Source organism: Kogia breviceps, chromosome X (assembly GCF_026419965.1).
Source record: "Kogia breviceps isolate mKogBre1 chromosome X, mKogBre1 haplotype 1, whole genome shotgun sequence".
In the NCBI taxonomy this organism is placed as follows: domain Eukaryota; kingdom Metazoa; phylum Chordata; class Mammalia; order Artiodactyla; family Physeteridae; genus Kogia; species Kogia breviceps.
In genome coordinates, this window is record NC_081330.1 from 44,400,388 (window position 1) to 44,414,108 (window position 13,721).

The 13,721-nt window shown below is 43.0% G+C and overlaps 1 protein-coding gene across 2 annotated transcripts in view; it reads right to left on the reverse strand.

Annotated features, from left to right (window-relative positions):
- Nucleotides 1-13,721, reverse strand: part of SRPX2 (sushi repeat containing protein X-linked 2) — a 23,861-nt gene continuing 10,140 nt past the window's right edge. For both annotated transcript variants that reach the window (XM_059051049.2, XM_067023656.1), the window contains 8 exons: nt 9,094-9,285; nt 6,809-6,985; nt 6,405-6,531; nt 6,124-6,245; nt 4,853-5,032; nt 4,071-4,204; nt 1,618-1,739; nt 1-507 (listed from right to left, as the gene is read on the reverse strand). In XM_059051049.2, the coding sequence (XP_058907032.1) occupies nt 327-507; nt 1,618-1,739; nt 4,071-4,204; nt 4,853-5,032; nt 6,124-6,245; nt 6,405-6,531; nt 6,809-6,985; nt 9,094-9,285 (1,235 nt within the window). In that variant the 3' untranslated portion in view covers nt 1-326. The remainder of the gene's footprint in view (nt 508-1,617; nt 1,740-4,070; nt 4,205-4,852; nt 5,033-6,123; nt 6,246-6,404; nt 6,532-6,808; nt 6,986-9,093; nt 9,286-13,721) is intronic.

Below are 13,721 nucleotides of genomic sequence, written 5' to 3' on the forward strand. Positions count from 1 at the left end.
TTAGTGAATGAATTTAGAATTTACTTATCTGGAAGACTTTGGAGAGCTGGGCAGAAGCCCAGTTTAGGAAAGCAAGACTTTCTGTCCACAACCTGCTGCCCAGGGCCTGTCCTCTGTCCCTCCCTAGCTTCTTATGCTCCTTGCTTAAGGAAACTATTCCACAGCCCTAAAAAGTTGCCTGGAAATGTCCCAGGATCAGGAAACCTCACCCACCTCAGAGTCCTGTCCCTAGAGCTGTGGAAAAGCATTTTCTCCTTTTATTAGGCCCCAGTTTTGGCTGACTATGGGACCTTTCCCCTTGACATCAACCATACCCTGGCTCAAGTTCACTCGCATATGTCCCTTTGCATCTGGCGCTGGGTCAGCTCCTGGTTGCTCAGTAGATAGTCATCAATGAACGTGAAGATTTCCTCGGGAGTGACAGGTTCCATGTAGCGTTCCCGGTCAATTCCCTGCTTGTCAATCAACACCATGTTGAAGTAGGAGCGAGTGAGGTGCTGAAATTGTCTAGAGAGAAGAGCCCAGGGAGGTCTGAGACCTTGTCTTGGCGTCATCCCACCAGGTTCTACTACCCTCTGACCTTTCACAGCTCCACTGATGGACTAATTTTTTCCCCACCCAAACCCTTGGCCCCATCCCTTCCACTACCTGTCTCAAGTCCCTTTGTTTTTCTCTGCTCAGACCCGAGTCTTGCTGCCCCTACGTGTCTAGCTCTGTTAAGCTGTCCCTTCCTCACCCCAGATGGAACAGTTTTGTTATTACCAAGCTGTGTTTGCCTCACAGGCCCCCTTAAGCAGGGCTACCACATACAGCAATGCAGGCTGCATGGAATAACTCCAGGGAGCACTGGTCACATGCACTATGCTGCGACTAGTGTTTCCTAGAGTTGGGCTGGGCACAGCGTGCACAACCAAACATGGCAGCCCTGAGGTTGATGAATGTCACCTGGTCAGCCTTGAAGTTGAGCAATATCACCAAGTCTGCAGTCTCCTTCCTCTGAGTGTTTCCCAGTCTCTCTTCTATCTGGCACTGAATCTTTCTGTTCCTACTGAGACTGAGCCCTAGGGGCAGGTATTAGTTTATAGAACAGAGATCAGTGATGGCTTTATTGGCTCTGAGTATACGTGGAGGCATTTGGAAGGGTGATAATAGATAGATAATGAGAAAAGTCAACTTCTGCCACCTGTTGCCTATGGTCTTCTCTCCCCCCAGGGGCAGATGGGTATGATTCAGATTTCAGTGCCTAAAATGTGTTTTGCTCCTTTGGAGACTGAGGGCAAAGGGATAAGGCCATAAGGCAACAGGATCAGAGGCTTATCTGAGTCATGTCTGGGTCTGTGTCTCAGCCCTGGCTGTGCTTCAGAGTCACCTGAGGTGCCTCCTAAAAGCACAGTCCTGAGGTGGTTTGGGGTGGTCATCTGTATTTTAAGCACTGCCCAACCCCCAATTTCATTCTGACACCCTGCCACTCTCTGACCTTACCTAATACATCCAGAGTTCAAACACAAGGAATTCCCCAAGAGAGTAGTGTCTGCTGATTGTCCCACAACCCTCCGGTGGCCAATGATCTGCCTAGAGTTTCCGCCCAGCCCTTCCCTGTGGCCTCCCAGCCTGGACCTGAGCTCCTCGATGATGCTGGCTGACAGCTGTTGATCCCGGATGCGCCCCACTTCCTGAGGTGGCTGCCCCACCAGCTCAATTATGGTCACGTGCCGCAGATCCAGTCCGCAGATGGATTGCTGGAAGGGGAGAGAAGAAGGTTTTCTGGAATAGGCTATCAGACTCAAACCTAAGGCTACTTAGCTGATTCCTCCTGGGACCACGTCGATGCAGTGTGGGAAAGGAGGGGCTTCTTCCCCAACCATCACACCAGGGGGTCTACGACCTCTTCCCTCTGTCATTCCTGAAGCACTTGCCCTAACAGTGTTTCCTTTATTCTAATGAAGCGTGGGACACTGGTCACACCAGGTGGGGTAGAAAAGAGAAATGTAATTGATAAATTGCAGGAACATCATGTCTCCTTGCTTCGTTTTGCATAGGTTTTTAAATACATAGGTTCTTTTTAAAATTGAGATATTATTTGACATATAACATTATATTAGTTTCAGGTGTACAATATAATGATTTGATATTTGTCTATATTACAAAATGATCACCACAATAAGTCCAGTTAACATTCATCGCCACACATAGTCCCAATTGTTTTCTTGCAATGAGAACTGTTAAGATCTACTTTCTTAGCAATTTTCAAACATACGATATAACTATAGTCACTGTGCTGTACATCACATCCCCAGGACTTATTTATTTTATAACTGGAAGCTACATAGGTTCTTAATGGATAGCCATTGTGATAGGATAACAATGACTATTGTTCATCGAACACACATACATAATGCTTCGCGGGAATAATTGAATTTAATCCTCACAACACCCCTAACAGGGTACGTGGTATCATTCTTATTCTGTAGAGGAGAAAGTAACTTGCCCACACTTGCATGACAATAAGATGCTGAGCCAAAATTCAAAATAAGGGCCGAGGCTGCCTGCCCCAAGTGTGTGCTCCTTACCACTAGGCTACATGGCCATGGCCTTCTCTCAGTCTCCAGAATTTCTCCAAAATGGTGCCAGTGCTCTTTCCGTTACCCTTTCTCACGTTCCTCTGCACTGGGCAGGACACCCTGTAACCCTACCCAGGCTCTTTGTCCTGCCTCATACAGCAGGGGCGCCTCTTAGCCAGTTACCTGGGGGGAGGTTTAAAGCAGCAGTGAGCACTGCCTGGTGCCCACCTCTTGTTTAATCTTTGAGCTATTCCTCTAGACCTCGCCCTCAAAGTCACAGTCCTCCCTGGCTGGTTTCTGTTCTTGTTCTTGCTTTCTGCTCAAGCTGAGGTATTGCCTTTGTCTGCCTTTTTGGGATCCCTGGAGGAACTAGGTCCTTTTTGGTCTAGATACCCAGTCATTCTCTTGATACAGCTGCTTTCATCCTGGGCCTCTGAATATCGACTTGGAAACTTGTAAGATTCAACTTTTAGATACCCCCTAAATAACTTATTCTTTTACCTGGGTATCCAGCCCCTTTCAGCTTATCAGAGCTGGTTCTCCAAGTCTTGTCAGCAGAACTTGAATTCTCTTCAAGAGCCTAGTCTATTCTTTATTTTTATCATTATATTATTTTTCTCTTTTTTACTGATTTGATTTATAATATTTATATAAATATAATCAATATAAATATTGATCAAATATTTACAATATTTGATTTGCAATATTATATATTATATAAGTTTCAGGTGTACAACATAGTGATCAAATCTGGTCTATTCCTTTCACAAGTCCCAATGGTCAGATCTATTCTGTCTTTTCCACTTCTCCTTCCCCCACAAGTGGCTTTAACTAGATATCTAGTAGAATGTTAAAAATCCTCATGCAATTCCCTCATATTACTTTGCAATATCACAACACTTTTCCTTCTCGTCTGCTATTAGTCATGGTTAAGAGCACAGATCCTGGAATCAGACTGCCTGGGTTCGGTCCTGGCTCGGCCACTTACTAACTAGTGATTTTGGGCAAATCATTAACCGCTCTATGCCTCAGTTTCCTTACCTAAAAAATGGGGATAGTAATGGTACCTATTTCATAAGGGTTGCTGTGAGAATTAAGTGAATATGTGTAAAGCACATACTTGTATACCTGGTCCTTATATATCACTTACTGTCTGTTAGTGCTATTATTCCTTGAAAATATAAACATAATTAATTCCCCACATTTACATGTGATCATACATCTTACAAGTCTCTCCAGAGTGTTTTGCCACACAGCCTTCTCATGCTTCACCAAGCCTCCTGTAACCCACCATTCCAGTGACCTCACTGTCTTTTCAGTAAAAACAGCAGTTTTTAAAATGTGCTAAATTTGTCTACAGTAAAACTGATCAAATGTTGTCCACAGAGTCTGAAGAAGTAGCATTTGTGCTGCAGAAAGAGCAAGTCTTTGAGAAGAGGTAGGAGGGTAACAGAGTGGGGTAGGGGGAATGCAAAGAAGCTAAGCCCTGATTAGAGGAGTGGCTCTCACCTGTAGCATAGAGATCTGCATTTTATAATATCGGTTGGAGGGATCAGGAGCCGAGATGATGAGGAGTCGCCGTTTCTCATAGAACTGATCCAGAAGGCCAGCAGCCGAGTTGACATTGACATTAATCTTCATAGCTAGGGCAGAAGCACATGGCCAGTCAGAGGATGGCCTGCTCCTTCATCCCAGCATGGATAACAACATCCTGAGGTGTTCCAGCCTTTTGGGTTAACCTTTTTTGGTTGTTTCTCGCTTTCTTAACATCTTTATTGGAGTATAATTGCTTTACAATGGTGTGTTATTTTCTGCTTTACAACAAAGTGTATCAGTTATACATATACATATGTTCCCATATCTCTTCCCTCTTGTGTCTCCCTCCCTCCCACGCTCCCTATCCCACCCCTCTAGGTGGTCACAAAGCACAGAGCTGATCTCCCTGTGCCATGTGGCTGCTTCCCACTAGCTATCTGTTTTACATTTGGTAGTGTATATATGTCCATGCCACTCTCTCACTTCGTCCCAGCTTACCCTTCCCCCTCCCCGTGTCCTCAAGCCCATTCTCTACTTTCCTTGGGGGAAATCCTGAAAGAACACTTGGAGATTTTAAACCCTTTTTCTTGGAGGTGGAGTATGCTAAGGGAGAACACTGGTCCTGAAACATCTCAGAATCCCCCATTCCCACATCAGATACATTGCTCTTGGCCCCTGAGTCATAGACATTGGGAGATCCCCCAAAGTAGCCCTGATCAATATGTCCACTCTCCCCATTTCCTAGTTTCACTCACGAGCACAGATAGGTGGTGATCCTGACCACTGGCGGCTGGACTGGCACACCCGGGAGGGGGTCCCTTGGCGCTCATACCCTCCATCACAGTGGTATTCACAGGTGGCACCATAGTTGTCCCCCGCTGAGGTGCAGGTGAGGTAGCCATGCTGTGGTGGTTTCAGAGTTGGGCAGCGTCTCACTATCAGGGAGGAGTTCAAGTTAGGGGCTATGTTATCTCTTTTAGAAAAAAAAAAAAGGCTAAGAGGCTGCCTATCTTGGGTTTTCTAGATCAGCAGACCCAGAATGATCAGAATGAATGACTTGTCTGTGTTTCCAATGGCCAGAGCTAGAGCCAGAATTTTCCTTCCTTACAGAATTAAATTTGAAATGTAGACAAAGGTGTTCATAAAATGTGGAAGCACAGGTGGGTATACATATTGTCATCAAAAGACTATCAATCTGTAAAAAGAAATTGCCATTTTTGTTTTCAGACTTTGGGGACACCCCGCATAAAGATGACTACCTTACAAATTACTTTTACTATCAAAAAGAAATTGGAGGAGACTTAAATATCCATCAGTGGGAGAAGTGTTAAGCAAAGTATGATATATTCTTAGAAGCAGATTATTATACTGTCATTAAAATACTTCTGAAGAAACTTTAAAGAACATGAGAACATTACTCGTGTTATAATGAAAAGTAAAAAAGGAGGACATAAGACTGGATATGCAGTATGATCTCAATTATATATTTTTAAAAGTATGTGTGAATAAAAGACTGGAAGGAAAATACCAAAAGATTAACAACAATTGCCTCTGGATGATAGAGTAATAGGTTTTTTCCCCTTTATCTATCTCTTTATTTCCCATATGTTCAACAGTGAGCATGAATTAATTTTATGATGAAAACAAAACAAAACAAAAAGCAAGAATCGGGCAGCCAACACCACCAATTTCAGCAGAGGAGGAAGATGGAGAATGAAGGCTGATTAGCTTTAGTCATTAATTTGAAGGCCAAGAAAAGAAATGGATAAGAGTACCTTTGTGGATTTTATGTAGATTTAGGAGAGTGAGAAAGTCTTGTTGGGAAACAGAGTTTCTGAAACATGTGTATGCACATGTCATGCGGGCTTCCTGAATGACCTGTTTAGTGGACTTATTTTTCCCATCTCCCAATATACATGCAGTGTCTGTTTCAGGCACAGAGAGGAGAGGGTTGTGATGGGCATCTGGAGGGTAAGGGAAGAGCAGGAATAATAAGCAATGCAGAAATGGAAGACTTCTTTCTAACCTTGTACTTTTACAATGAACTTGCAGCTGGCCCGGTTGTAGGCTCGGTCGTAGGCAGTATAACGAATGACGTGCTCTCCTTCGGGAAAGTGAGAGCCAGGCTCAGGGCCCCGAAGTGTCACCCTGCATGGGACAAAGTGAGAGAGCCACTGAGGAAAGTGACTCTTAGAACTGAGGTCTGGGGCATATTATCACTGTACCCTCAGTCTGTGCGGTTCAGTGTGGGCAGCCTGAGTGCCTGAGAGAAGCTGGTGAGAGGCATAGGAGGCATCCATTACTCACCTGGTGATGGTGCCATCAGCAGAATCTTTCACCAGGGGTGGGTCCCAGTATACTCGAGCAGTCAGTTTTTCTGGCTCTGCCATCTTCTCACGGGAGTGGGGACAGCGGATCTTGGGGGGATCTATGTCTGCCAAGGTCAGAAATCAAGTGCTGACTCGTGGGTCCCCTGCCTTCCCTGGAGGGAACCCATAGAAACAATACCACACGACTGGGTAGGTAAAAGATGCACTCTCAGTTCAAGATGCTCAACAAAACTGGGGAGGCCCAGCTCCACGGGAAGTGATCACTTTGTTAAGCCCATGCCCAGGGTACCATCCTTGCAGCGAGCAGGAATGCCTTATGTGGTGGACATAATGCCAGGCTGGCTCTTTGCATCAGGACAGCTGGGAGCGACCAGCATTTACCTACACATACGGGCTCGCCTCCACTCCATCGCCCATCTTCCATGCAGATTCGGCTGCGGTCACCTTCTAGGTGGTAGCCACTGGAACAGCTGTAGTCACAGCGAGAGTCAAGAAGCACCCCATTGGTGCATGTGTAGGTGCCACTCGTGATGAATGGCAATGCATGGCATCTCATCTCTAAGAGAAAATGAAGTGGCAAGTTCAGTGGCCTGTGGGGTTATGTGGAGGTGATGCCTGGGCATCTAGCACAGGGAGAACCGTATTGGAAACAGCAGAAAATACAGAAAACCCTACACCAAACTGCCCTGACATTTTTGTGCCTAATTGCCTCTTTTTCCTAATTGCCTTCTTATTTTGATATTGTGAAGTATGGTACTGCTCTTGGTGGGTGGGGTTGGGGTGGTGGTCTCAAAGAAGTAAATTACTCATCCAAGTGCATGGATCTGAGAAACCACCTGAGTTTGGATCCCAGCTCCACCACTTACTAGCTCTGTGACCTGAGCAAGTTACCTCATCTCTCCAAGCCTCAGTGTCTTCGTCACTAAAATGTGTATCCCATGAAGTAGGATTATTGTGCTGATTAAAGAGACAATGCATATAAACCTCTGGGCTTATTCAGAGCCTCAGCAGCTGATAGTTTTCCTCTCTTGTTCCTCAAATGCTAGATACCCTTGAACAAATTTAAGGCTCCTTTTTTGAGTATAATGTTGGTACTACCACAAGCACTCCTCAGCTGAGGCTCACTTACAGGCAGGCTAGCCCTCTGTGCCAGTGAGAATACAAGTCAGGTCAGTGCCTGGAGGGCCAGCTTTAGTGGCATTTGCTTAAAGATGAGCCAGTGTGCTTTAGACATCACGCGTGCCAGAAGCGGAGACAGCGCCCATGAATTGATTGTGAGCCTGTGCTTGCCAAAGTCTAGTTTGAAATACCTGATACCTGAAAGAAGTAGGCCAGCCATATCTTCCTTTAGGTTGTCTAAGTTCTAACACTCCTTAACTTCAATTATTGGAGCTTTGAATAAAGATTCTATGAGCTATGTTTGTTTTGCTTCTTGGTCAAGCCAGACTTGAGGATGATTGCCTTTTATTTTTTCCAGTCTCCTTTATATAAAGACCTAGGCAAAAATGACCTCCTTGAAATCAGGTCCAAAAACAAGGTTTGTCTTTTCAGCTGAATTTGTTTTCTTAGTATTTATATGACAGTGAAAATGATAGATCCAAAGTGTTTGCCCTTGTGTCTCTTATGAAGAAGGACACAGCCAGATTCAGTGTTTAAATATAGTAATTAACTCATTCTAGGCACCTGGAAATCTGTACATCTCCATTTTTAACTGGTTTTATGTTCATTTGTAGACTTATCTTAAGTTTTATGTTCATTGTAGACTTATTTGTAAGGCCAATTCAAATTCATTTTGGAAATGATGGTGTCTAAGTCCTAAAACAAATGCATTACAGTCACCTAGAGGGGCATGGTAGCTTCCCTCTTTCTGGCTATCAAGCTTCTCCTGTCCTCCACAGCATCTTCTCTGACCAACCCCATTTCTCTCTGAATGCTCAGCATTCGGCATCCCCTTACACTCCATTCACGTGTACACATTTGTGTTTCCATCCCATTAGTCTATAAGCAGCCTGGTAACTGAGGAATTGGCTCCTGAAGTGACCAATACAGGGCCCCGCACACGTGGGTGTTCTACAAATGACATTCAGTGATGGACATAGGGACAGACAAAGCTCAGCTGCCAAAATGGGGTAGGCTGTAGGGCTTGAATAAGAGGTAGGGATTTGAGAGCTAAGGGGGACATGATGTGAAACGTGTGTATTAGCACACCCACATTCCAGCCTTAAGGGTTCTTCTTGACTTTCAGAAGAAAATGAAGACTAGTGGATGTCTTATAGTTTCATTGCCAAGGCCTTCTAAGGCCTTAGGTCAGGAAGTACAGCAGTTTACCACAAGTGGGAATGAGTCTGAGACCACATATGCTCAGAGCTCCAGAGGAAGGCCCAAGTCTACATCAGGCCCCAGGCATAAGCCTTCCATGCACTCCTCGACCTCCTGAGCCAGAAGAGCTGGTTGCTACTTAATGCCCCTATTGCTTGACCAATAACCACAGGGAGAGAAAATGAGCTAGAGTGTTAGGATGGGGAAAGACCCTGTTGGGAGCCTGTGGAAGATTCTCAATTTGCACTTGACAGAGGTCAGAGTAACACCTCCAGGCATATACCCTGGGTGGCTGGCCGGCCAGCCTCTCTCATACGCACATGTCAACATGCACAGGCACCACTTACGCCTGCAGTAGGCAGTTCCAGACCAACGGCGGCTTGGCAGGCATTGCACCGACCTCCGTCCAATCAGTCGAAAGCCCCGGTCACAGGAGAGCTCACAGCGAGTGCCCAGGCTGCTGTGATAATTTCCTCCTCTCGGTGAGTAGCATGTGGCTTCTCCATCCTGGATATTTAATGTATAACACCATCGGGGGACTGTAGCAATAGAAGAAAAGTAAGCTAGAAGTACAGAAATCAAGACAGCATGGTATTGGTGAAAGGACAGACACATAGGTCAATGGAACAGAACAGAGAGCCCCGAAACAGACTCACACAAACATACTGAAATGATTTTTGACAAAGTTACAAAAGCAATTTAATAGAGGAAAGATAACCTTTTGAACAAATGATGCTGGAGCAATTGAACTTCCATAGGACAAAAAAAAAAAAAAAGGAAAAGCAAAGCAAAGAACCTTGACCTAAGTGTCTCATACCTTAAACAAAAATTAACTCAAAATGGCTCATGGACTTCAGAGAAAATAGTAAAATTATAAAACTTTTAGAAAAAAATAGGAGAAAAATCTTTAGGATTTAGGGCTAGGCAAAGAGGTCATAGACATGATACCAAAAACACAATTCATAGAAGAAAAAAAATCAAGCAACTGAACTTTGTCAAAGTTAAAAACTTTTGTTCTGTGGAAAGCACTGTCGACAGATGAAAGACAAACCACAAACTGGGGGAAAATATTTGCAAACCATATACGGACAAATGACTAGTATCTAGACTATATAAAGAACTTGGAAAACTCAACAGTAAAACAAATCAAACAATCCAGTTAGAATATGAGCTTTAGATATGAACAGATATGCCACTGAAGAGTATATAGTGATGGCAAATAAGCACACGAAAAGATGTTCAGCATCATCAGTCATCAGAGAAATACTAAATAAAAACTACAAAAAGATACCCTTATACACCCATTGGGCTGACTAAACTTCAAAAAAATGGCAATTCTAAGTGTTGGTGAAGATAGAGAGAAACTAGAACTCTCATACATCGCTGGGGGAAATACAAAATGATGCAGCTACTTTGGGAAATTATTTGGTAGTTTCTTAGAAAGGTAAATGTACACTTGCCAGGTGACTCCACAGTCCCACTTAAGGTATTTGTCCAAGTGAAATAAAAACCCGTGTTCATACAAAATCCTGTACACAAATGTTTAAAGTATTCTATTCATAATTGTCAAGCACTGGAAACAGCTCAAATGTCCTTCTGAGGGTGAATGTTTAAACTAACTGTGGTTTATCCATACAAAAGGCAGTGCTGATACATGTAACAACTTGGAGGAATCTCCAATATAGTTTGTGAAATGAAAGAAGCCAGAATCAAAAGGCTGCAAGCTGTAGGAGTCCATGTATGTGACATTCTGGATAAGGCAGAAATATTGGGACAGATCAGTGATAGCCAGAGGTCAGGGGTAGAGGGGTGGATAACCTCAAAGAGGCGGCCCTGGGCAAATTTTTGGTACTGTGGTACTGGTGACCTCTTTGCATTTGTCAAAACACCTAAAAGAGTGAATTTTTACAGTGTGTACATTTACAATAACTGTTAAAAATAACACAAAGATGTAAGCTAGAGAGAAGAAGGGAATGCCACGTCAAAGTAGGCTGCTTAGGAATGAAAGTCCAATCCCAGTTCAATACTGAGCACAAAAGGTAATAGGGCTGTTAAATCATAAAGCTATCATAAAGATGCCTCATCTGCTACACAAAATAAATGACTCTTCAGTGGGTTCAGATTTTAAAGGGGAACATATAAACAAGCAGAGGGCCACCTGCCCAAGGATGCATACATAGGCTGACACAGATTTCTTAGCCTGGGGCTGGGAAGGCTAAAGCCCCGTATGAGCTAATTTGGTTCCCAAACCCTAAGAGACAACAAAAGGGGGGCTTTGAAAAAAAGCTCAACAGGAGCTAAAGTAACAAAGAAAGGCTAGAGTCTCTGTTTGAGGGCAGCTGGAGAATGAAGACAGATGACAGTGAGAAAACTAGCCTTTAAGCCACAACAGCCTTGTGGCTTCTAGTGTTAGCTTTGAGCCTGTGGCTGTGACACACAGCTGCCATCTGGAGACACCATCTCCAAATGACAGAAAGTCTCTTAAGCACTACAGTTGCAGAGCTGTTGATTATATGGTCACAACACATATCATCAAGACTTTACATTCGAGGCCGGGACCTCGAATCACTCTCATCCTATTTTTCACCCATATTCTGTCAAGGAAAATACACATAAAATTGGAATGGATAGAACAAGCAAGCAATAGTAAAGGGAAATATATACCTCAGGATAAATGCTGAGACAGTAATAGAGGGTCTCGCTATTGTAAATAAGTCCAAATTTGCTGGCCTCGAGGAATACTGGCATAAAGAGAACATGTCAGATTTGTGATTACCAGAGGCAGGGGGTGGGGGGAGGGGGAATTGGATGAAGGTGGTCAGAAGGTACAAACTTCCAGTTGTTAGATAAATAAGTGCTAGGGATGTAATGTACAACATGATAAATACAATGAACAGTGTTATATGTGAAAGCTGTAAGAGAGTAAATCCTGAGTTCTCATCACAAGGAAAAATATTTTTTTCTATTTCCTTAATGCTATATCTATATGAGATGATGGATATTCACTAAACTTATTGTGATAATCATTTCATGATGTATGTAAGTCAAATCATTATGCTGTACACCTTAAACTTATACAGTGCTGTATGTCAGTTATATCTCAATAAAACTGGAAGAAAAAAAAAAGACTTGAACCACGAGGCACAACAGTTTACAAAAAGAAAAAAAAAAGAACATGTTGGAAGGCTGGAAAGAGCAAAAACACTATCCCAATGTTCTTTTTTTCCAGATTTATTGAGGTATAATCAACACATAAAATCGTATATATTGAAGGTGAACAATGTGATGTTTTAATATATGTATACATTGTGAAATGATTGCTGCAATCAAGTTCATTAACACATCTATCACTTCACATAGTTACCATTTTTTTTTGTAGTGAGAACACTTAAGATGTACTCTCTGTAAATTTCAACTATGAAACATAGAATTATTAACTATAGTCACCATGCTGTACATTAGCGCCCCAGAAGGAAGAAGAAGGCAGCCTCTGGGAACTATAGCCTGGTGAGACTGACAGCACTGATGGCCAAGTGTTCTAGAATGTTTAAACATAGGCTTATGAGCAGTTAGGAGAAAAAGTGGTGATCTCCAAGTGACCCCAAAAACAAGTAATTCAAGACTGACCTTGTTTCCTTTCTGGGTATGGTTACCAGACTAGTAGAGCAGGGGAAATGGTAGGAACATTATGTGGAAGTCAGTGAGGCATGTGACAATGCCTTTCATGCCATTGTTGTGGATGAGATGAAGAAATACATCCACATGGGAATGGTGACAATACAGTTATGGAGATTCATAATTGGCTTGAACAAAAGAGTACTGATGGGAAATTGAAACTAAGAACGTGGTAGGAAAATTGTTAGTCATTGTGGAGTAGCTAGAGTCACCATGCTTTATATTTTCATTTTCCCATCATCTCATATAGTTCTCCCAATAGCTATGTAAGGTACAATATGTAGGTATTTATCCCTATTTTGCAGATGAGGAAGTAACTTGCCCAGGATCCCTCAGCAAGTAAGGGACAGAGCTGGGATTTGAACCCCAGGTTTGTCTGGCTCTAAAAGCCATTTTTTTTTCTAACTACAATATCTGTCATTGCAGCGTGTTAGGCTGCTGTTTTGAAGTATATATTTACATTTTTGATTAGGTACTATAGCCACATGTTTCAAAACCCCAAAAGTGTAAAAAGTTATGCAGTAAAATTTTCCCTCCCACTCCTGCTCCCACACCTACCCCCACTAAGTCCCCCCATCAGGAAACACTGTTAATAGTTTCTTTACACATATAAAGCGAATCTTATTTTCCCCTCCACTTTATCACATAGAGTAGCATATTACGTCCACTGTTCCCACCAATGCTTTTTAAAATAAACTTAACAATGTGTTTTAGAGGTCTTCCCCTATCACTCCAGAGCAAGCATGAAATGTATTTAAATGAAATAACATTTATAAGATACATAGCACAGTGACTGGCACATAATACGTGTTTGTCCAGGGGCAAAACTGCTGGAAGGTGGAGGAGCTGGGATTTGAATTCAGGCCTGTGGCCTCTGTGATCCACATATCTCTTTCTAGAGAATATAAAGAAAACAATGTGCTGACAACAGGATTGAAAGCGCCTTCTTCGTGATTACCTTCAGATAACTTAGGCAGAGTTACCAGCTTGCCCAAAGCTGTAGAAATCTGGGAGCAAGTGGTGGCCCAGAGGATTGGGACATACCTCAGAGAACGGTTTCTGACTCCAAGCTAGGAGTCAGTTTAAGGGAATGAAAGAAAGTTCAAGATTAGTGAAAATGGTACCAAAGTACATGCACACTTTGCTCTAATATATTGATCTGCTTTTTACTGGTTAACTCTTGTTTTTGGTTCTTTTTTTTAAACCTTCTTTGCAAAAAAAAAGGGGGTTACCTTTTTTATGAAAGAGATGGAATAAGCATGGCTTTGAAGTCAGACAGACCTGGGCTTAAATCCCTGCT